At 39.9% G+C, this 23558-nt stretch overlaps 1 protein-coding gene across 1 annotated transcript in view; it reads right to left on the bottom strand.

Moving 5' to 3' along the window:
- COL25A1 (collagen type XXV alpha 1 chain) overlaps positions 1-23558 on the bottom strand; it is a 459898-nt gene that overhangs the window by 11596 nt on the left and 424744 nt on the right. Inside the window, exons 29-36 of the mRNA XM_084880782.1 lie at positions 22901-22963; positions 22203-22253; positions 19694-19720; positions 11825-11878; positions 6620-6673; positions 5102-5128; positions 4095-4148; positions 146-232 (exon numbers count right to left, since the gene is read on the bottom strand). Of these exons, the coding sequence (XP_084736908.1) occupies positions 146-232; positions 4095-4148; positions 5102-5128; positions 6620-6673; positions 11825-11878; positions 19694-19720; positions 22203-22253; positions 22901-22963 (417 nt within the window). The remainder of the gene's footprint in view (positions 1-145; positions 233-4094; positions 4149-5101; positions 5129-6619; positions 6674-11824; positions 11879-19693; positions 19721-22202; positions 22254-22900; positions 22964-23558) is intronic.

Here is a 23558-nt window from a genome sequence, read left to right as displayed (position 1 = left end):
TGAGGGATCGTCCTAGTACCTTGTAGTCCGTGTTAAATGATCCCGTCAGAACCCCACTTTTATGAGCCCCTTCAGCTTGCTCTTCTCCCAGCGTACCCCCCTCACACATGACATCTGGAGTCAGAGTTCCATGAGTCAGACATACCAACGGGCAAGGTGCATCTAATCCAGGGGCACCCTGTTCTCCTTTCTCCCCCTTTGGCCCCTTTTTGCCTTTCTTTCCCTTTTCCCCCTGTGGATACAAGGGTTTAAATAAAAGACAGGTTTTATTGGAGGGGGGAAATAATGGTGATGCAAAAGATGACTTAGCCATTAGAGTCTGGAAGGGCATTTACCATTGTTTTCTGGTTTAGGTAAGGCATGATACTATAAAAATAACAGAGTGACCATGGATTCTGGGTAACGATATGTGGCATTTTACTTACGTTACTCAATAATTTGATAGAAGGAGAACAAAGGTCAACCCATCACGAAGGAAGAGCAGTGCTGACAGAGAGCCCGGTGCAGTGGATCTGGTGTGTGTGTGTGTGTGTGTGTGTGTGTGAGAGTGATACCAACTGTACTGAAGCCAGCCAGTGCAGGTGTGGTTCAGAGGAATAATGGATACTTCTCACAATTTTCAATACTTGTCAACTTGTTTTCCCCCCTAATCCTGTAAAAGGTGAAAGCTAAATTGAGCCAGAGAAAATAATATTAACAGCGTCTACCTTTTTGAAATGTAAACAATTTTATGACATTATTTTTTGTAGCTCTCATTAAAAAAATATTCAATGTATTAAAAATATGCTTCTATTTATTTTAACATTTGTTTTCAGGAAACTAAGAGCAAATAATTTCCTTATCAAGTCAGATAAGTGAAGTTAAAAAGTGCTAACACTTCTTAGCAATACCAATGGGAGAAACGGACTTATTTATAAACGCAGGGATCTTCCTTAATTCACTCTTATTGATCTCATGCCAGGTGCTCACAATGGTAAATGGGTTTCCAGCTTACTTACAATTAAGAGTAAATTCTGTTGAGGAGAGGAAAAGCAGTTTGGACTCAGCTGCGCTAACACTAAAAATGAGGTAGGCAGGGTAATATCATAGTGGGGAGGTAGCCGTGGAAATTAGTGTTTAGGAATCAAGGTGAAGGCTGTGGAAACCCGCGTGGGTCAGAGGGATGCCGGAATGTAGGAAAGGAGGCAAAAGGAGAAGGAAGGAAGGCGCCGTTTTACATTAACATAAACACCTACATATTTACAGACAAGAAGCTGGCGAGTGCAACATACAACACATACGCAGATTAGAGTATTCATTCTGCAATCAGGATGGCAGTTACGATAAAATGGAATAATTTCAGAAGCCAAACAACATGAATATTCAAAGGTCAAAAGACACACACATAACAGAAATGTGAGATATGCATTCGAATAAACGTATTTATGCTGACTGCGTGCGTGAAAGCTCCTCAGGGCTGTCCTGTGTGCCAAAAAGGTTGCATCAGAAGGCTCAGAATCAAGAACACTCGGGCTGTTGTAATACTAGGGAAAGAGAGAAAGTCTGTGTGGTTTAGTTGATGGTGATTAAAGACAAAGCCTGGAGAAGCCAGGGTGAGATGGGAGCAGGTGTGACAGGAGGTGAGCTGGGAGGAGCGTTGGGGAGTAAATTGCTCACTCACGCGGAATGAATCAACATACTTTGTCAGCAAATAACTTCAGTGCCACGACATGAAGTGGATGTAAATTTGTTTAGGTGAGTTCTTCCCTCCCAGGAGGCAGTGGACGCTCCTTCGTCACGTAGGTGTGACTGACACCAGGTGTGCTAGGTCTCATTCATTTAGCATTCACTTCATTGTTTGGTAAATCAACTCATATTAATAACTTAGCCAAACAGTGTTGTCATACTGATGCTGACTGAGGTTTTGGGAATAATTTCTCAGTAATATTTTTGTAAACTTCAAGTGTTATGAAAAACAGACACACATTTACTTTTAAATCCTCACCTGAGGGAATTTTTCCATTGATTTTTAGAGAGAGGGGAAGAGAGGGAAAGATAGAAATATCTATGAGAGAGAAACACAACAATTGGTTGCCTCTTGCATGTGGCCAGGCTGCGGAGGAGCTTGCAACCGAGGTGCGTGTCCTTGACCGGAATTGAACCTGGGACCCTTCACTCTGCAGGGCAATGCTCTATTTGCTGAGCCAAACCAGCTAGGGCACAGACATGATTGTATAAAGAACAATATATCAGTGTTATTATTAATCAACCTAGTTTTATAACACAAAACCATGTGTCCATCTGGGTATGGGCACATTAAGGGTTCCTGCTAATATTAATCTCTCATGTCAAAGAATGCTATACATAAAGTGTTCACACTTAGAATCTAATTTTCCTATAGATAAAACTTCTATACAATAGGAATCTGAAATATGAAAACATTTTGTATGGGTGATTAACATTACTCTGAGGATTACATTTGTAGGTTAGTGTTTTCATAAGTTAAAATGCTCGTATTTTCTTCTTTGTTTAAAAGAGCATTAAAGTAAGTATCCTCATAATGGGACATACTTTGGAGTAAGATTTTGCACTCACACTACCCACCAGGTAAATAGAAAATCTATAATCTTTAAAGTATGCATGCCTTGAGCTAACGTACCAGTACATATATATTTTATGGTTAGAATTTGTAATTCAGACTAAAAGAATTATTATTATTATTATTATTATTATTATTATTATTATTTTTGCCTCAGCGGCCTTGCCTGTGAAATGGGAACAAAATAGCATCAACTTCAGGGGGTTGTTATGTGGTTGAAAAGACTATCACTTTTGGGAAAACACTTAAGTGCTCAATAAATGTAATCAGATTCATGGTGGTGGCGGCGGCGGTGGTGGTGGTGGTGCTTTTTACATAACCACTCACATGAGCTCTCTTACCAATGGGAAGCTAAGTCATACTTAAGGCCTGTAGAATACAGAGCAGTCTTCACACCTTTCTTTCTTTGAAAACTCTCACTTGGCCTTACTTTTCAAAAGCTATGAACTTCCCTGTTAAAAAAATTGTTTTCCTGCTGAAACCGGTTTGGCTCAGTGGATAGAGCCTGAAGACTGAAAGGTCCCAGGTTCAATTCTGGTCAAGAACATGTACTTGGTTGCAGGCACATCCCCAGTAGGAGGTGTGCAGGAAGCAGCTGATTAATATTTCTCTCTCATCGATGTTTCTAACTCTCTATCTCTCTCTCTTCCTCTCTGTAAAAAAATCAATACAATATATTAAAAAAAAATTTTCCCCCTAGGGTTTTAAAAGTGTGTTGTTAAATAGATCAGGACATGATTTTCTCTGAGGAATATAACTGAACTGTGAAAGTGCAATTTACATTTGAACTGTACAAAATTATTCTTCAAAGATCTAAGCAAAGGGGAGAGAAAAGGAAAAAAAAATGATTTAAAAAACCCATAATCTAAATTTTACTTTCAGACAGAAAACTCTTTTGCCTGATTTTGGCTCCTGTGTACCCTGGAGCTGATGGACCTGAGATGGAACCTAAACATGACCTCAGAAAATACACCAACATCTTCACTTAAAAATACCTACAGCCCCTCAAAGCTGCCTAATGGACTCACTGGGGTTTCTCAGTCACACTGCTTGTCTTCTATTTTTCCAGTTAAAAAAAAATCAAGACACAGGACATATCTCCCATCCCTTCCCTGGGAATGCTGGGAAGATAACTAAAGCTTTACTGAGTTGGGCGAACTTGGCCAGAAAACCATTACGGATTTGTGCTATTTCAGTTTACGTTAATGTGTATTTTTTTTTTTTTCACTTTCAAGAATCCCTGAACATTACATCTTTCAACACACTGGTGTCAGGTAGCTGAAAAATAGTAGCCAGGCTATCTGGGGATGATAATGTTTTCTTCCATACTAGACAGTGCTCTTATTGCTAGTGGCACAGCCTTCTTCCTTCCCCTGTGAAGAGCCGAGTCCTCAGATCAGGCATCAGCGTGTTTTTGGAGCACAGGACGGAGAGCACAGGAAAGACCCGCCCCGCTGAAGCAAAGCAGACAGCACGACAAAGGTCAAGCAGGCACATGCTGGGAGGCAGAGGTCACCTTTTCTCCCTTTTCTCCTAGATCGCCCTTCTCGCCTCGTGGACCAGGGAAGCCCTAGGGGACAAAAAGCAAACCAAAGAGATCTACTGATGTAACGGTGGCACAATCAAATGAAAAACATAAATTTAAAATGGCATGTTTCTGAAACACAGACAGAAAGGAAAAAGGCATGCCAACAATCTCAAAACTTAGAGAAAGTAGCACTTAGGAATAATAGTTTGCTAACACGACAACTATCTACATACTAGAGGTTTCTTGATTTTACTCCTAGGAAATGGACAGTGGAGAGAATATCAGGATCCTAGTTTGAACCCTGGGGAGATCACTGCTCTGTGTGGCCGAGTGCACACCTCTTACCTCAGCATTTTAGTCCTCTGACTAAAATGGGGTTAATGGTCTTTACTACACAACTGTTGGTGGGAGCATTGAATGCACTGGAATAAAGTACCAGAATTATGTCTGCACATACAAGTTGCTCAATGAACAGTAACTACTATTACTTTTGCTATTGTTATTATTCACCCAATACAGGATAAGCAGTGTGCATTTCAAGAGGCATTTACGTTTGAGATTCTCTATATTTATAGAATTGTAAGATAAATAGGGACTTTCAGCTAAAAAAAAAATGGTATAAGAGCTTTGAGGATAGATATAATACACCATTTCCTAAGGGTAGCAGGTGAAAGATACTTTAATTTTATGCATATTTTAAAATAAGTGGTTCACATACAAATGTTGAGAGTGCTCTTAATTTGGGAAAGTATTTTAAAGTGGCACTATCAATGATCAATTATTAATTTTATACCAGATAATTACTTTTCCCCTTTCTGTTCATTTTACGCAAACACTCTTAGTGTATTTTATGCGGCTGTTGGTATGCATAGCAATTTTTGTTGCATGCATATCTATGTGTACAGAAACGATAAGACGTATCCTTGCTGTTATTGATGATGGAGACCATCAGCATCTATTATAATAGGAAAATGCTCATTGCATGTATTACTTACATCAAGACCAGGCTCTCCATCTTTCCCCTGCCAAAGAACCACAGTAACTGTATTAGTGTTCTCAGGTTTCAGGAATAGGTTATTGCTTTCATTAAGGCTGCCTGGACATGCAACACTAGTATTAGAACTACTTCACCAATGTGAAAAAGATCTGATTAGTATCACACATTTTTTTTTTCACTAAATCAAGTGAAATGACTGTTCATGTTGCTGTTACGAGTCATGAAAATGTTTTCTTATATATATCAGGTTAAATAGTTTGCTTTTTTTGCTGAAGTTGAATGGTTTTGTCCAAGTTATCAAGTCAGAAATTAAATTGAAAGCAAAAATCATTTAGCTGATTTCAAAAGGACACCAGCACTAATACAGTATGCAAATCAATGCTGCTTTAATTCTCTGAGCAGTGAGCTCAGACATGAGTAAAAAAAATGTGGAAACTTTATTGCTAAATATAGTTTGGATTTGGCTAGAGTGCACCTTGTCCATAAATATTGAGGGTGTGAAGGTCACAACTTAAAACACTGTTTTTAAGTAAACTTTGTAAACGAATGATCCCCAAATATAAAAGGAGCCAGAAGGCCACTGAGCAAGGATGATAAATGCACTCCATGGCGCAGACGGTCAGGGCAGTGGCCCATTGTGCCTCACAATGGATCCGCCCAGAGTCTCTGGGAGGCTGCTTTGATTCCATCAACTGAAATCTATTTTAAAAACCAGCCTTCACTGTAAATCTATTTTAAAACCAGCCTCTCCTTTAGCATTGAAGTAATGATGGTTGTGGTTTATTATTTCAGTTCATAAAAACTGAAATCCAGGGTATGTGGAAGTGCATGGGGGTTAGAAACCTCAATACAAGCATACACTTCTATTGCAGTCCTTCCCTACCCCATGGGGTCATTTATGGTGATCCCAAAAATATTGTCCTAAAGCAAACCCAAGGCCTCGATTTGAAGTCTGTGTCATTGAGAATTTTTATCCACATCCTATGTTCAAGATCCCCTGTGATGACAGTAACAGAAGGATCAGAGACATCGAGTCATCGGAAACATCAATTTGAGAAATAACTAATTAGCAAGAGTGGTTTTAGTGAGTAACCTATGAAAACAGATAAAAGCTTCAGGAAGCTGTTTTAAATAAAGCTCCTACTCCCGCTTCTGGTACAGCGGCCTTCCAAAGAAGTGCCAGTCATGGGCGTCCGTCCAGTCAGATGGTATGGGCAAGGTGTCACTGGACCGGGGGAGTCCCATCTTTAGGCTGCTGCTGTCCATCCATGGACAAGCTCTGATCCTGTCAGTCTTGTGACGTGTGAGGGCATGAGTCTGCACATGAGTGGGAGGATGACACGGATGTGACCTATCTCTGGAGGACATGGTGATACTGCGGTTGGAGAGAATGAGTGGACTGTTCTTGCTCCTGTAATGTGATTAGTTGGTCCCACAAGGGAGCGGTTACGTGTGTCAGTGACAGGTGATCTGTGCAAGCTGAAGGTGAAGACCACACACGAGACAGAGAACTCACGGGCAGGCCATAGGGCCCTCTGGGTCCAGGCTCTCCCACAGCTCCTTTTTCACCCTAAAACGAAAAGTAGAAAGTTCAAACCAGACACAAACACCAATATTCACACCTGTGCCCTAATGGCCCGTGTGTAAAGCTCCTGTTTGAATTATCACTCCATCAAAATACCGAAGGTTCAGCCTCTGCCAGAATTGCCGTCAATGATACAGTAAAAGAAATCTACGTGAGACGATTTTATTAACTCACTTTGAAAGAGCATAAGACTTCCACTGCCTGGTTGTGCCAAAGGACCAGCATGTCTAGGATGCTGTATTAGGGTTTCTTGGGCATTAATGTGAAACATTTATTTGTTATAAATTATTTTAAGTTATTATTTATTTATGTATTTATTTATTATTGTTACTTCTCACCCAAGGATATTTTTTCCATTGATTTGTAGAGAGAGTACTGGGGAGGGCGGGAAGAAGGAGGGAGGGAAGAAAGGAGGGAGGGAAAGAGAGAGAGAAAGAGAGGAGGGGTGGACAGAGAGAGACGGAGAGAGAAAGAGAAGTGAGATAGAGAGAGAAAGAGAAGTGAGATAGATTGATTGGTTGCTTCCCACTAGGGCTGGGGATGGAAACTGCAACCCAGTTACATACCCTTGACCGGGACTAGAACCCTCGACCCTTTGGTGTATGGGCTGATGTTCTAAACACTAAGAAAAACCAGCCAGGCTTAAATGAGAATCTTGAATGTTTATAAAAAATAAGCGTAACTGGAGGTGGTCCCATGAATATGAAATAATTGCAATGACAGAGAACAAGATATTCTGCGTTTCAAGTAGAAAACCCCCTCTGCCCCCATCTCCAAAATTAATGTGTCTGTCAGGACTTAGTGTGAAAACGTCAGGAGTCACGATGATGTTTATGTGAGTGGTCAGACAGAAAATGTTACCTCCTTTTATCACATTTCTGAAGAAGTTCAAAGGTTAGCAAATCTTCTCATGAGTAAAGTGCCAAGTTCAGCTGCTAACTGTGAATGCAGATCCATGTATTTTGCTGTGTTTGTCTATACTCCAGATGCCCATTGGAACACATTTAAAGTCCCGGTTAACATTCTTCTTTAATCTGAACGTGGGGATTGGTGAAGCTAATTAGCACTGTCACCCAGAAGCACATAAAGAACAGAAGGCCACTGAAAATAAATATGATAAATGCTTTTGAACTTTTACTCAGTATTCCTGAAATAGCAGCATTTGCTTTCAGGAAAGTGGCAAGCTTTGAAATAAAACACATTTATTTTTATTTATTTATTAAAAAAATATATATTCTATTGATTTTTACAGAGAGGAAGAGAGAGGGATAGAGAGTCAGAAACATCGATGAGAGAGAATCATCGATCAGCCACCTCCTGCACACTCCCCACTGGGGACGCGCCCGCAACCAAGGTACATGCCCTTGACTGGAATCGAACCCGGGACCCTTCAGTCCACAGGCCGAGGCTCTATCCACTGAGCCAAACCAGTTTCGGCTGAAATAAAACACACTTAAATTTGAATTCCAGTCCTGTCTAACTATCTATATGGCCTTAGGCAACTTTCTTTTTTAAATCCTCACCCAAGCTTATGTTTTTCTTGATTTTAGAGAGAGAGGAAGAGAAAGAGAAACATCGATTGGTTGTCTCTTCCTAGGCACCCCAACCTGGGATTGAACCAACAACTTAGGTCTGTGCCCTGACCAGGTTTTGATCTCAAAACCTTTTGTGTAGACTATACTCCAACCAACTGAGCCACCGCCTCCCCTCCAGGTCCCTCCCCCCCCCCCCCCACTCTCCGGTCAGGGCTTAGGTAACTTTCTTAACCTTTCCGTGCCTGTGTTTCATTATAAGAATAATAATACATATTCTACAAGAATTTTTCTGATTATAAATTATGTAAGTCACTGTTGTCAAATAATATGTCCCAGAAATAGTAGCTGTCATTATACAATAAAAGGTCTTATTTTTTAATAATAAAAAAAAAAGGCTCAGCAACTCAAAGAGCAACTCAAATTAATTCAAAATAAATTTTGAGCTGGCATGTTATTTATGATTTTTAAAATGGTGGTGGTGGTGGTGGTGGTAGTGGTGATAGTGGTGGTAGTGTGGGTATGTGGAGTGGGAGGTAGGGGTTTAAAAGGAGAGCTCACATAGCCTGGGTAGATCTAGTTTTAAAAAACTCAACAGATTAGAATAGATTTCATTTGAGGTGAGTGCGATAAGGAAGTTTTGTACTAGAAGGAACTGCTGAGCTAAAGCCGGCCCAGAATAGATTTCATTTGAAAAGGCTCCTCAGATTATTTTGATATACCTACCCCCTTCTTCCTCCTCTGATTGAGCACTTCGGCTTTATTTTGTTTTTGAAATGAATATACCATGGCTTATTTGAATTAAGCTGTCACTCAAACATTTGTGTGTGGAACTTCTCACATAGAATTGGCCTCCCCAAATAATTACTTTAAGCTAATAGCAATCCCCTTCTCTCAGCAGTGACTGGTTCAGAAGTGGACAGGAGGTGTGGGGGAAGTCAGCTGGGACGGAAAGAGGCACGAGAGGGGAAGGTCTCTGTGTGTTCTCTGCCCATGGCTCCTGGAGGGGGCGTGGGGAGGTCAGTACCACGGGAACCTGCTTGCCAGTGGTCAGAAGACAAGGCCAGCAGGTGGGAAGGGCACAGAAGCAAAGCTGAGAGTCCCTCCTTGAACGTTTTTTTTTTTTTTTTTAAATGTATTTTATTGATTTTTAACAGAGAGAAAGGGAGAGAGATAGAGAGCAAGAAACGCCAATGAGAGAGAAACATCGACCAGCTGCCCTTGACTGGAATCGAACCTGGGACCTTTCAGTCCGTAGACCGACGCTCTACCACTGAGCCAAACCAGCTTCGGCTTGAACGTTTTATTATATAAAACACTAAAGGTCTTCATTGTATTTTGAGTTGGGGGGTCTGTCATTTAGAGTGAAAAGCATCCTAATGGTCTCCATTTGAAAACTTCCAGGAGTGAAATATTAACACACAGGGATTGGAATGTGCAGCTTCTTCTCCTGGATTAAATAATTCAAAAAAAGAGAGAAAGTCTTGCACCTCTCCAATTTAACAACTTCTGCAGCGCTCCTAAGAAGTTACAAGGCCAGACGAAGAAATCAGCTGAAGGCAGGAACCTCCTTGAGCTTGAAGAGCTGAATACTAATGGTGCCAGTCACGCGTTTGACAGTTTCTGAACAACACTGTCAAATGTCTGGCTTCCTTTAGGCTGGTCTAATTTTATTCAGGCTCTCTCATTTGCATGTCTACACTAAAGAAATTATTCTAGAATGGCCCCCTTTCCCGATTCCTCCCGTTTTAAAACTTGAACCTTCTTCAAGACAAGTCCAGATGGCGCCTCCACCAATTAACACCGAGAATCACACTCCAGTTTAGCACTCTGGGTGAGGGGCACTTAGGGAGTATGGATATCCGACCCAGTTAAGATAGTTAACGTGCTGAGTAAATAAATACAAGTGTAACACTTTACACTGCCCACCATTTGACTTTAACTATGCCTTCAGAAATTCTTAGAGATTTCATTTGCTCTCCGGGTTAATCCTGCCCCGGGGCCGAGACCTGATACTCTTGTGACGGTGTGGAGCCATCGGAAGTAGCAGCTGATTTACCAAATGGTAAACCCTCTTGAGCCCCAGGGCCTCCTGCCAAAAGACTATTTGAGATTTGCTGCTCCATTTTTAGTACATGCACTGCATTTCTTGATACAGTGCTCGAGTGGGTCAGCAGTGGAAGCTCTTCGCTTTTAAATATTTTTTAATGAAGAAGAGCTTCCTAAGTCATTGGCTTGATCTTAGAAATAAGATCAAATAAAGGTAGTTGCAGATTCAGACTATGTATGCCTCTAGGAGTCGCCTCCTTCTAGAAGCATTCTTGGACGAAGCCAGCTTCCCTCAGCACTGTATGGCAGCCTGGGCCTCTCTGTATTCACTGTGGCCTCATTATCTGGCTATTTTTTTCCTCAGGGATCTTTTTTTCCCCCTCTGCAATTAGGTTGTAAGCTCTTCTAGATCAGGGAAAATAGCTGCTTCCTTTACAGTCCTGAATAAATATATGTCGTGTATTAGTAAAAGATTATGGGATGAGGAATTAATTATAACGGCATTCCATTCACTGGAGCAAAATAGACTCTACATAAAAAGGAGGAGTGTGTTTCCATTTCATACTGAAAGTGCACTGTGTTTCATACACCGTAACATGTGATAAATATTTATTGAATGAATGAATTCAATTTATGGAACATGGTATTGGGATGTATGCCAAAGAAATCTCTATGTGGACAAATTATCCCAGATTGGTGAAACTCTATCTAGTTTTAAAAGACCACAAATGAATTATTTCCAACATTCTGAAGCCCTTGCTCTTAGGATACTTTTTTCCCCATCCCATCCTGGATGGTGGGGAAACCGATGACACAATTCCACTCAGACACACAAGTACTTCTAAGTGTTCCAAGGTGAGGAAAAAGGAAAGTGGGAGAAAAACAGAGAAAGAGGGAGAGGAGTTCCAGACAGATGACCAGCTGCTGATGCGGCAGCACATTTTTGTGTGTCAGATATTTATCTTCCACTCTGACTTTTTTTTTTTTTTTTCCTTCCCAAGGATATGGAAACAGCCTAGCAATAGCGAGGTTAGTGAAAGGTTTTTGTTTTATAAGGCACTGAAATTATTTCCGTATGGTTAAAGGAAGACAGTCTATTCTTTTTTTTTTTTTTTTTTTTTTTTTTAAACAGCAGCATGTATAACTGCGTGGAAAAGAATATGTAGATTTTTGTCATCTTCTTTACAAAGTTATAGCTTACTCTCAGTGAAATAAAACCGCTTTCTGTGAAAGATGATCAGCCAGAACATGGAGTCATGGAAATGCTAGTCCTACTGACTTCTATTCACCAGGTGAAGGCTAAGAAAAAATGCCTTCCTGACGGGTTCTGAGCTATTCATGTCAGCTATATGAATGTATGCGCTGTTTTCTATTAAGGCAGCCGTATTCCATGTTATGCTCTGCTGTTCTCTCTCTCTCAGACTGAAGACTCTGAATAGAATGTATGATCATATCTATTTTCCTTTAATAGTAGATGGCCCTTTGTTTCTTCTGGGAAGTTCACACTTTAGTTTCTTACTTAGGTCACAGCTTAGTAACCTCAGGAGCAACTTACTCTTTCTCCTTTGGGACCTGCAGGGCCATGGGGTCCCATAGGGCCGTCTGTCCCCTACAAAGAGATAAAAGATAAGATCATATGAGACATATCCCAGGGCTATAAGAAAAGCAGTCATAATGTACCCTGGGCTTTCCTGGGTGAGTGACGCCCAAGAATGTCGGCAAGACAACTCATCTCCTTTCAGAGTGCTTTATGCTTGATTCTTTCAGGCCAGTGGTTTTCAAGAATCTCATGCAAGCGGGATGAATTATTTAACTGCCTGTTTCAATGAAGGGCCCACACAAAAAGCCGTAGATCATCTTTAATTACACATCTCCTTCCTGACTACATGGAGCATCTTCACTCTGCCTCCCCCAAGCTTAAAAAAACCTGCAGTTGTTTTTTTTTTTCCTTCACATCACCTCTTGTTCACATTCATTCTCCGCCCCCAATGCCAGCCCTACTTTCCTTGGCCACCGATGCTCCTCCGAGGCCTTGTTTTCAGCTGCTTCAAAGGCTTGAACAGTTACACAAATGAACAAAGTTAAATGACAACGGTGTTCAAACCAAGCTTTCCTGAGCTCCATGCGGAGCAGCAGGGGCCTTCGAGCGAAGGAATGATTGTTGCAGGTCCTGCTGCAGTGACTGACGTCACTAGAAAGGTGACCAGACATCCCGCTTCTGGCGGGACAGTCCCTATTTTTAACAATTTGTCCCGCGTCCCGCGGCGCTTTAAAAATTGTTAAAAATTGGGACGGTCCCGCCCAAAGCGGGACGTCTGGTCACCTTACACTAGGCTTACAAGGCACAAACCAGGCAGCTGATGACTGAGCGGCATCATTGCCTTCAGGCCTCTTGGTTTAGGATCAGGATTTCTGTGGCCCACAAGATAGCATTTGAATGGATATAGGATCCCTGAGGTTCAAGGGAAATAATGGCTGCCTGAGGAAGGTTTTTAGAACCGAAGAGCTAAAAATTTCTTTTTGATTCTTAAAATTGTAGCAAGGACTTTAAGTATGTTGGCTCATTTTCAGGGAGACTACGCTTAGGTTTGCAAAGAATTTGTCATAAATTCTGCAAATGGGATTATTCAGCACACACGTTTATAGTGTTTTTATTTCTCTCCTACTGCGCTTGCTTATTCTCTTACAGCCTTGTGATGTGAAGTAACTCAGGGTTTTAAGTTCATTCTAATGTTGGTGAATTCTCACCATCTTAAACTGATCTTTTACTGCCTGAAGTCAATGCTCATCTTCAGAAAACTTGTAAATACTGAGTCCCTGAGGCTGAAATGTAAGAGGTGGAGCTGTTAAGAGCCAGAGAAAAGAGACAACAACAGAAGACAGACAATTCATCTTGATGAACAAAGATTTTGAAAGTTAGTCCAATGAAGAAGTTACATTTCTAATATGAACATAAACATCAAAGGAGAAACAACTTAAAAATAAATCCACATTATTTTAATCCCGCCAGAGGGTCTCTCTCCTGGAATTCCAGGAGATGTCATTGGTTATGGGGAAATCTGCCAGGATTCTCAGACAGTGATGCCAATTAGACATCACTGTTCTTGTCACCCAGCAGGTAATCCAGACCTGCGCTCCCATTTCAGAAACACGTTCTGTAGTTAAGGCTGTGCGTCCCATAGAGCCTCAGCCCATGCTCTGTCCACCTTCCCCTTCTCTGCCACTGTCTTTGCCCACCTCCTCATTTTACCCCAATCCTAGGTACCCTCATCTTTTAGTGGGAACACATGAGCCAAAGGGGTCTGTCCGGAAGCACAGAATTCTCAGCCACAAACGCGCTGGAGCAAGACGAGGCACTGACTCACCCGGGCTCCTGGCTTTCCGTCTAAGCCAGATGCTCCCTGTGTGATTTGGTTGGTAGCAGGGTTGGTGGGTGTAACACGAATGACAAGAACAGAGATTAGTATGAGGTACCAATGAACAAGTGTAACACTTCAAACAACATAATCCCCAGTCACAGGGTTCTGGGATGAATATCACATTGCTACAAATTGTTAGTTAAAAAAATAACAAAAAACAAAAAAACAAAACACAGGACAATAAACACCCCCATAGACGATGGCATTTTTATGACATTTCCATTTGACAAATTCTTATTTAGAAATCAAGGTAATGAGATTCATAGAGTGGGCTTTCAAGTAGTTACAGTAACAGCCACAGGCTGCTAATATCTATATGAAATTCGTTTTCTAAAGACTGTACTATTCACAATGTTTTTCTTAAATTCTGAAGGAAAAATAATGGCCGGTGTCCTAAGAAAGGGCTCATTATAATAATCAATCAAGGATAGCATTTCGAGGAGAAGAAAAGAACTCTAGTCTTGCTTGTTAAAATAGCCTTTATGAATAACAAATGCAGAACTTGAACTTGCTGGGATGACTGTGGCTTTTACATGAAGTCATTGATTTCTGGGTTGTTCTTACTGTGTTCACATTAGTTACCACTAGAGGGACTTCTAGGAACAGGAAAAAGCCAGAAATAGTTCATGAGTCCAAACAAAAAATAACTGTCACAAACAAAACTGTTCCTCGACTCACTTGAAGTAATCAAATAATCATTGCAGCAAAGTCTGGATGGGAAATGTTTCAAAAATCCAATGCAACGCATGCTCTCCTTCACCTTGGACTCCAGTGCATGATTAAAAGATGACATTTTCAATGCTTATTTCAAGAATAAGCACAATTGCTTCTTTGACATTTATTTATAGTCTTTTAAAAAATTGATTAGATGAAGGAGTATTAAGGAAAGACAAGGCACCAGCCCTATAAATTCTCTTGGCAAGGTTGCAAAACTATTTTCCCATTTTATCCTTCAGATGTAATTAATAATACAAAACAAAAGAAAAAAGTATATTCCAGGGGCAAATCTACCAATGATGCTATACCATATATATTTTTGGTAATTTTAGATTTTATTTTATAATTCATTCTGTATAATTTTATTATGAGGATTATCACTGCAAAAACATCTTTAGCTAGCAATGATTGAAAAATTTAAAAAGTGTGTTGTTTGTTTAATGCTAGCATATGCAGAGCTTTCTGCTAAGTGTATAAAGATGATCACTAGTTCTAAATTTAAATGATACCGAAATCCAAAGTTTTTTTTTTTGCCTTTTGGTACTTTGTTCAGTCACTATTATTATAACAATTAAATAAAATAAGGAGATGGTAACATTTTTGCATTGATAATATATTCATCTGGGATGTGAATTAATGACTCACGTATATTATAGAGGTTTTATTCTGAGGTCATCCATTAATTTAATTGGTATGATTTAATCTATGCTCTACCACTCATTCAGTAAATGAATATCTATTAAGCATCTACTATATGCCTGATTTATGTAAGGCACTGGTTATCAAGTAGAATACTTACTACTTAAGATACAGTACCCACAGGGAAAATAAAATAACTGGTAATCAATTTTTATGTGTAAAATATATGTATAAATTATTTCCTATTACCAATTTTATGTCATTTTAATTATGTAATTTATAATGTTCTTTATTGACTTTTGTTGGCATTCACTGAATAGACAGCATAGTAAAAGCTTGAAACTACAACCTTATAGTCAATAACCATTTAAAAAAATTTTTTTATTTGTGGAAAGAAGACTAGCATGAGGTGCAGGTAAGGTAAAAATCCATTTTTTCCCCTTAAAAATAAAAATCTCTAAACAATTGCAAAATGCTTCTCCCATCCTGTCCACTATTGCCACAATAATCTCTTAAGAGAGCATTTCCAAAACAAACAACACAGAATATTTAGTCCTCGATGTGATTGATTAATGTCAGGAGCCACAGCCCTGATCTCATGCCATCAACAAAGGCCAATTGCACACCTGCCACCAACAGAGGGCTACAGTTTGGGTATCAAAGGAGTAAAAAAAAAAAAAATTTGAAGGAGAATTTAAACTGTACTAAATTATTTTTTTTAAAAAGTCTGGGAGAAATTATGAGCACAGCTCATTTGCAAAGAGGAGGGTGTTGGGAGGAGAACTGTCAGCTTTAACAGAGGAAGGCTGGCATGTTTGTAATTGAAGGACAAAACAGTGTTGGCATGGTGTGTAAGGGGTCTTGCTCTTACAGGAGAGCGGGCATCAGGGAAAGGAACTGGGGCTGGGCTCTGCCCTAACAAACACAGAGTGTTCTCCAGTCACAGAAGTCTCAACTAGTAGCAGTTGCCAAGCACACCAGAGGTGCTGCTGAAGGGAGAAAGAAAAGTCTGAGATGTGCACTGAAATGGAAAGTTTTCTTTACTTACTGGAAGACCAAGGGGGCCTCTGTCACCCTTTTGACCTGGTTCACCCTTCAATCCTTTAACACCATTTAACCCTGGTTCACCCTAAATGCAAAAGCAAACGCCAATTTTGGTTGCTATCACGGGCGCTTCAGCCATGAGAGAAGAGAGCCAGTCTCTCGGAAATGGTTGCAGATTCCAGTTTTGGGTAACAGCTGAGTTGGGCTAGATTTGTCTTGCAACAGTTCAAACTTAATTTCTAAAACATTACAAAATTAATAAACTGAAATGGACAAATAATATTCTAGGAAATAAAACACCCTAGAAAGTAGGCTCTTTAGAATCAAAATATATATATATAACTGAGTTCCTGAAATTTTCACTTGTATATCAAGGAAGCTGGTGTGGTGCCACATTGTTCTGACCAAGCAAATCAGAGACAGTCAGTGGAGGATGCTGAAGGCGATTCAGCAATAAAAAACCTACTCTGCTGCAATGGAAAACTGGAATATGCAGGACAGTGTTACACGCAGACATTTTAAGCCTTTAAGCATTTTGCCCCGGGGAATGAGCTAAAAATAATAGCCGCTGAAGTTTGAAGTAATGCCATTTAGTGAGTCCTCATTCACGGACATTGCCAAGTCAGGTCCCTACATGGATTAATCAATAGAGTAGACAGCAAATAGCCGATCCCAGAAGAAAACACGAAGATCACAGAACTTACATGTTGTAAGTTCGTCTGCCCAATGTTTGAATGGAGAAGGGTTGAATTTAGTTTAGGGTTACATTACAAAAGCAATGAGAAGTGATAAATTTTGTTGACTCTGTTTTCTTTTGTTTGTTTGTTTGTTTTTAAATCTAAGAATACAGTACACCTATGTTCTATCAGCAGCAGGAAGTTAGAAACAGAGTTTAACTGGTTCACTCTTTAACTTTTAAGCACAGACATTAACTTCATCAAGAAAATTTGAAAGCCTTGAAGATTATTTCAGTCTCCAAGCCCCATCGAGTCTTTCTGGGTGGGGCAGGAGGGAGGAGAGACCATGTCTACATGGCAGGAGGGTGGGGTTGTCCCCATGGGTCTGATGATGAAATCAGTGTGGTGCTTGTTAAACATAAAGAGCCTGGGGCCCCAGGCAGACCTCAGTAGCTGCAGGAAACGTGTATTTTTAATAAGCCTGCCAGGTGATTCCTCTCATCGGGAAATGCTGGAAAACAGATCATCCTTAGTACCATGTCACATATTTAAACTTTCGAAGGGGTCACAAAGGAGTGGACACATTTGGGAAAAGTCTTAATGACATTTTGGGATTCTAAAGATAGGGTGATCACAGTGCCGCCACTATAGGAAACCTAAATGTTTGGTAAAGAATGAAACTGGGAATGTCATAGAGCTAGAGTGAATGTGAGATCAAGGCCAAGATGCAATAGTCTACTTCAGCTAACTGGTCTGAGCTTGAGATACCTGGCTTTGCATGTGTGTGGTCTTCCAGCGAGTGGTCTTGAGATGATGGATAGGCAGGAAAGCCTTTGTAGGCTGTGAAATTTTTTTGGTGAGGAATCATGTATTGATAGGACTGGTCATTAACTTAGAAGGCAAGTTTATAAACAGTCTAATTCAGTGGCAAAAAGACCAAATTTCAATGCTGGACCTAAATTCTAGTCTCAGATCTGTCATTTAATTGGGGTAATTTGGGGTAAATTACCTAAATTCCCTGGGCCTATAGTTTATCATCTATAAAATCAAGGAGTTAGGATAGGTATTCTATGAGGTCTTTAAAACTATAAAAACTCTCTGAAGTCTATGATTTAAGTATAATTAAAGTTAAGCATAGGCAAAAAAAAAAAATCATTGCATTTTAGATATCAAAAGAATCTTGGGCATCTATTAATCTAATGGCGGGATATATGAATCATGCAAGGAATTAAAAACACAGTCTTGCTGAAACCGGTTTGGCTCAGTGAATAGAGCGTCAGTCTGTGGACTGAAGGGTCTTGGTTTCGGTTCCGGTCAAGGGCATGCACCTTGGTTGCAGGCACATCCCCAGTAGGGGGTGTGCAAGAGGCAGCTGATTGATGATTCTCTCTCGTCGATGTTTCTAACTCTCTATCCCTCTCTCTTCCTCTCTGTAAAAAAATTAATAAAATATATTTAAAAATATATAAAAAATAAAAATACAGTCTTACTGGCTTTAGCCTCAGTTATTATGATTGGTCTTTAGGGGTGCCTTAACATCCAAGGAGAAGCCAAGGGGAAGAAAAGAGGCCCAGAGAAGTTAGATAACTGTTAAGATTACAAAGCCGGTAGATGGGCTCTCTCTTCTGACCCCCCAGAACAATGCTTTGACCCCAAATGATAATCCATGATTCTAAGACACTACCACTTACCAGAAGGCAAGGTAGTCTACAAGGAATAAAGAGGCATGCTCTCGTCCTGAGCTTGGCTGAGCCACCTGCCTGACCTCGAAAAGGAAACTCAGGTTGCAGGAGTCAAACCAGTATCTTCGCCGCTGCTAGAGCTGGTGAGTCAGGGGAAAGGCTGGGCTGCCTTTCTGACTCCTATGCCAAAGTCGCATTATGTGTTCTCTCACCCTCACTGTTAAAATGCACCAACTCCTTCCTGAGGAGCTTTCAAGGGTACGTGCACCTTCTCTCAAACAGCCTTGAGGACTAGCTAAAATTTTCTGTTCAGAACAAAGCGTCAAGTCAGAAGATAACAAAAACAACTGGCACTTATGGGTGCTTATCAACAACGGCACCAGATGTTCTGCTATTAAATCATCACAGCCCCCTGTGGCAAGTTACCTCGTTGAGTACATGAAGGAACAGAGAGGGCAAATGATCGGCCCAAGGTAACATCATGTCAGGGGCAGAGCTGAGATTAGAACATAGTTCCTCATTATATGTGTCCCCTGGAAGAAGAAGTTTGTCTTTCAGAGCTCATTCTCATCCTCAAAAGGTGTCCTCTTGGTTTACAGGAAAGCAGAGAACAGGTGGAGAGACCATCTTCACAATACATGCTACACCCACGCTAAAAAGGAGGGCCATTCCCCACTGTTCTCTTGTTAATCCAGTGTGTGTGTGTGTGTGTGTGTGTGTGTGTGTGTGTGTCCATGTTTGGGATGTGATCTTCTCAGTATAGCACACCTGATACACTCCATTCCATGCTAGGCCAGTGGCCTTAGGGAGGACAAAATTAAGATGCTGGACAGTCAAAGCATTTAGATGTGGTACTGCTACATGATAAGCAAAAAGTATCAATAACATCTAAATGTACAGCTAGAGATATGATAACAAGAAAGCATCTGGGCTAGTCTGAGAAGCTCATCAGATTTACTTCTAAATGGTTGATTTTGAGTATACTATGATTAGTGACTTCAGAAACTTACATAATAACAAGGGGGGAAAAAAGGAACATGAGGAATAATTCATCTCCAGGTGATACCACTTAAATTTGTTCTAAGTCATTCTGTGTTGTGAGAGTTAAACATCTGGATACTTAAAGGCTTAAAGATTATCAACATTCTTGACAAGTAAATAAGACAGGACAGACATGCTTCCGTCATGCTTCTCCATGATTAACAAGGAAACAGAAATCAAATAATCAAGGGATTTGTTAGATTACCTTTGGTCCAGGAAGTCCATGGGGTCCCTGAAAATGAAAAACACAGCTTTTAATTAAGAACCGAGTCACTGTTTCCCAGCAGAAGTGATTACATAACGTAACAAAAGAGATGTAAGACAAGAATCTCTTTGTTTGAGCTGTAGCTCCAGCAGGCAAGTGGATGTTAATACCTAGCAGAACTTCCTTCCAGCTTCTGGTTTGCTTTGTCATAGGAAATTTATTAATAGCAATTCTTTTTTTTTTTAAACAACAACAAAGATAATGGTTTACTCAATCATTCCATTGTTTCAAGGCCATTACAAAAGCTAATACAGAGGAAAAAGATATCAATAGTAATTTCCATCACCGGGAGATACAATAATGACAATCCCTGTCGTTTCGCAGTATTCTTTCTAAAAGGAACTCTTGCCGGAGCCATGGCAAGAAAAGTACAAGGAACATAGTGTTTAAGCATGACAACAGCAATTCTTTTTTTTTATTTTTTTTTATTTTATTGATTTTTTACAGAGAGGAGGAGAGAGGGATAGAGAGCTAGAAACGTCGATGAGAGAGAAACACCGACTAGCTGCCTCTTGCACACCCCTACCGGGGATGTGCCCACAACCAATGTACATGCCCCTGACCGGAATCGAACTTGGGACCTTTCAGTCCGCAGACCAACGCTCTACCACCGAGCCAAACCGGTTTAGGCAACAACAGTAATTCTTTATGCAACTACCTGAGAGGGGGAGGGTGGAATCCGAGAGAATGATAGGAAAGAAAAAAAACAGGGAAAGAAAGTATTGTGAATCCACACTGCTCCTAGCTCTCAAATCCCCATTAGACATATAGGTGGCAAATGTGAGATACAGTATGAATGTATATGGAATAGAGATGTCTTAAAAGACAAACATGTAGCAAAGGGAAGTCCCAGACTTTAAATATCAGCGAAGAGGGGACCTTTTCCATTGCTAACTGCTCTAGACCCAGGTATTGGGGACCCTAAGGAAGAAAAAAAATGCAAAGGTGATAGTCAATTCTGCAAGCCTGTTGCATAATTTATTTAATTTAAGAATAAGGAAAGGATCTAATGCAGTAGTGGGAAGTATTATTTAGAATGTACTTATTTTAACAAAGATGAATTCTTCAAGGTTCTTGCAACAAATGTTTAGCAATGTAAAGAAGTCATCAAGGCTTTTCCCCTGTATTTTGTGGGAAATCTAAATAGAGGGACTAATTAGCCAACTTAAATTAACTAAAGGTTACTGTGAAATTGCTTTAAAGTTTTCAAATAATTTACATAAACTATTGGAAAGAGGAGTATTTGAGTACCCATCAGTAAAATCATATGACAGTAGGAAAAATTTTTAACAAGCAATACATTGAAGTTTGTTACATTCATGTACATTAGAATATTTTCTCCTTAGATAAGTTGTGAATAAACATTTTCAGGAAGTGTCTGATATTTTATCAAGTATTCTCATCTTATTTTAGTATTGATTTGAAATTCTTTTAAACTAATTAATTTTAGGAAATGCACAGAATGCAGTGTTGTTTAATCTTCTCACTTAAAGTGGAGGGCGTATAAACAACCAAAATATGCCGTTTGCTCAATTCTTAAAAAAACTGTTTAGTTTTTAAGGAAAGCTTATTTATAATTGTTTTGTGGGTGAAATACGAAAGGCAGTAAGAAATAGATGAGTGGGTCTGGACTATGCTCTGTGGCTTGTATCATTCCAATGAAGCTCTTTCTTAGATTTGTATTTAATCCGTATGATTGAAGACATGTGGTTATTGAGACCCCCTCAGAGGTGAATGTGATTTTAGAGGCTGCTGGACTTGTCCCCATCCTGCCCCACTCGAAAGCACTGAAAGCATCTGACTTCCATGTTCTACCCTTAACACACCGTCATTAGACAGACATTGGGAGAATTACACTGGCTTAATGGCTGCCTTCTTCACTGGACCTAAATTCCAGGAGGGCCCGCCCCTATGCTGATCCCTGAGGGATCCCTGCAGGAAGGACTGTTCCTATCGAAGTACCACAAAGTGCAAAGGAAAGGACTCAACAATGCCTGTCACCTGTGGAAGCGAGTTTCAATTGTTACCACATTATTTTATAAATGTTCTCATTGAACATTTCATTAAAGGATCTTAATCTTCAAAGTTAGTTAAAAACTTTCATTAATGGCTACAATTAATAATCTTATTTTGCTACCAATGGCCCAGAACAGTGCTTAAAATGATTTTCTGATGTTCACGTTGTAAGGCTGAAAGTAAAGCTTGCCAAATCTGTCTGTCTTCAACTTTCCTATCACAAAACTACTCTATCTCTTTCCAACAGACGTGTTTGGGGGACTGAAAGACAACACTGTAAAGTCAGTACATCTCAAAGCACCTCGTATTTTCTGTCCATTCCACAGAGAGTAGCAGGAAATACAAGCTGGCTGCTTTGAGGAATGCGCTCATGTTTTCTCTAGTAGCATGCTCATAAATAAATGACTACATTCTGGAGAGAAGAGAGACTTACCATGGGGCCTGGTGGGCCATGGGGACCCGGTGGGCCTGGTGGGCCTATGATCTGTATGTCAAAAAAATAAACATGGATTTGGTTACTTCATTTAGATAAGGCGATTTGGCTTGAATCTTTTGCTGGGACTCTGCTAAGGCCATTAATAGCTGCAGGGAAAGAAGGATACTGGAAGAAATGATGTGTTTGATTCTCTAGGTTTAGAAACCCCTTTATGAGAACAAAAAAAAAAAATTCTTTAAAAAATACAGTTCTTTTACAAAAGCCAGAATAAATCAAATGTACATTAAACAAAAAGGAAGCAACTGATTTCCAAGAAATGCTATAATGCCACAACCACTGTTAAACTCTCCAATATTTCACTAGGCAACAATAGGGCTCTGGAGGGAAAAAAAGAGTGTATGTTCTATATCCACAAAGCCCTGCCCACAGGAGTCGTGGGAAAACCATTGATTCCCCTTCCCCCCACCCCCAGGATTAGACAGTCCTCTGAAAAACTGCTTCTAACGGAGACCTCTGAGGCATTTCGTCTCTCAATGTTCAAGGCCAACAGATATTTATTCTACCGCTTGACAAACCGAGAGGTTCATGGTTTTTCCACTGTTGATAAGCCATCTGGCAGAGGTTGAACTAGATGAATCATAGGCCCGTTTTGGAGTTTTTCAGGAACCATGGACGTTCAGCCACCGCGGACTTACAGAAGGGCCCTGAGGACCAGGCAATCCAGAGTCTCCTTTTTCTCCTTTCATCCCATTAGCACCCTACAAATGACAGTGAGAGAGTTGAGCTGGTCACGTTATTTGCAAAGTGTAAGGAACAACTGAATTCTCTCCCCAAACCCATCATCCTTTTGAAATTTGTATATTATACACATGATATGTAAAAGAACGATTTATCCTCCTACAGTCTAGCTTCCCCAAATGCCTAGACTGTGGGTGATATGTGAAATAAAATACAACGTAAATATAAACCACATTAGGCTTGATTGGTTCAACTTATACATTGCTGAACATATAAGTGTTACATATGTTTTTTTATGGCAGTGTTCACTTTAAAAGCAAAGTTCAGTCTTTTAACTATGCCATTAACATTTATTTATACACTTCCTTATTTTAAAAAAAATGAGGGCAATGAGGTTTTCTACATTTTTTCCCCCTACGTTTGTCTACAATTTCTCTCCCACTTTAGTAAAAATTATGGAGGAAAAAAACCATAAAAACACCATTCCATAGTATCATACATGTAAAGAGAAGACTTTCCAGAGTAATTTATTTTTGTTTTACATTTTTTGGTTTATTTTTAAATTATGATTTTAAAAATGATCAGTTATCACTATCTTATGCATACTAAATTAAA

This window comes from Pipistrellus hanaki, assembly GCF_964339955.1.
Source record: "Pipistrellus hanaki genome assembly, chromosome: 1".
In the NCBI taxonomy this organism is placed as follows: Eukaryota; Metazoa; Chordata; class Mammalia; order Chiroptera; family Vespertilionidae; genus Pipistrellus; species Pipistrellus hanaki.
Note: the sequence above shows the minus strand (reverse complement) of the source record. Positions and strands in the feature narration are given on the sequence as shown.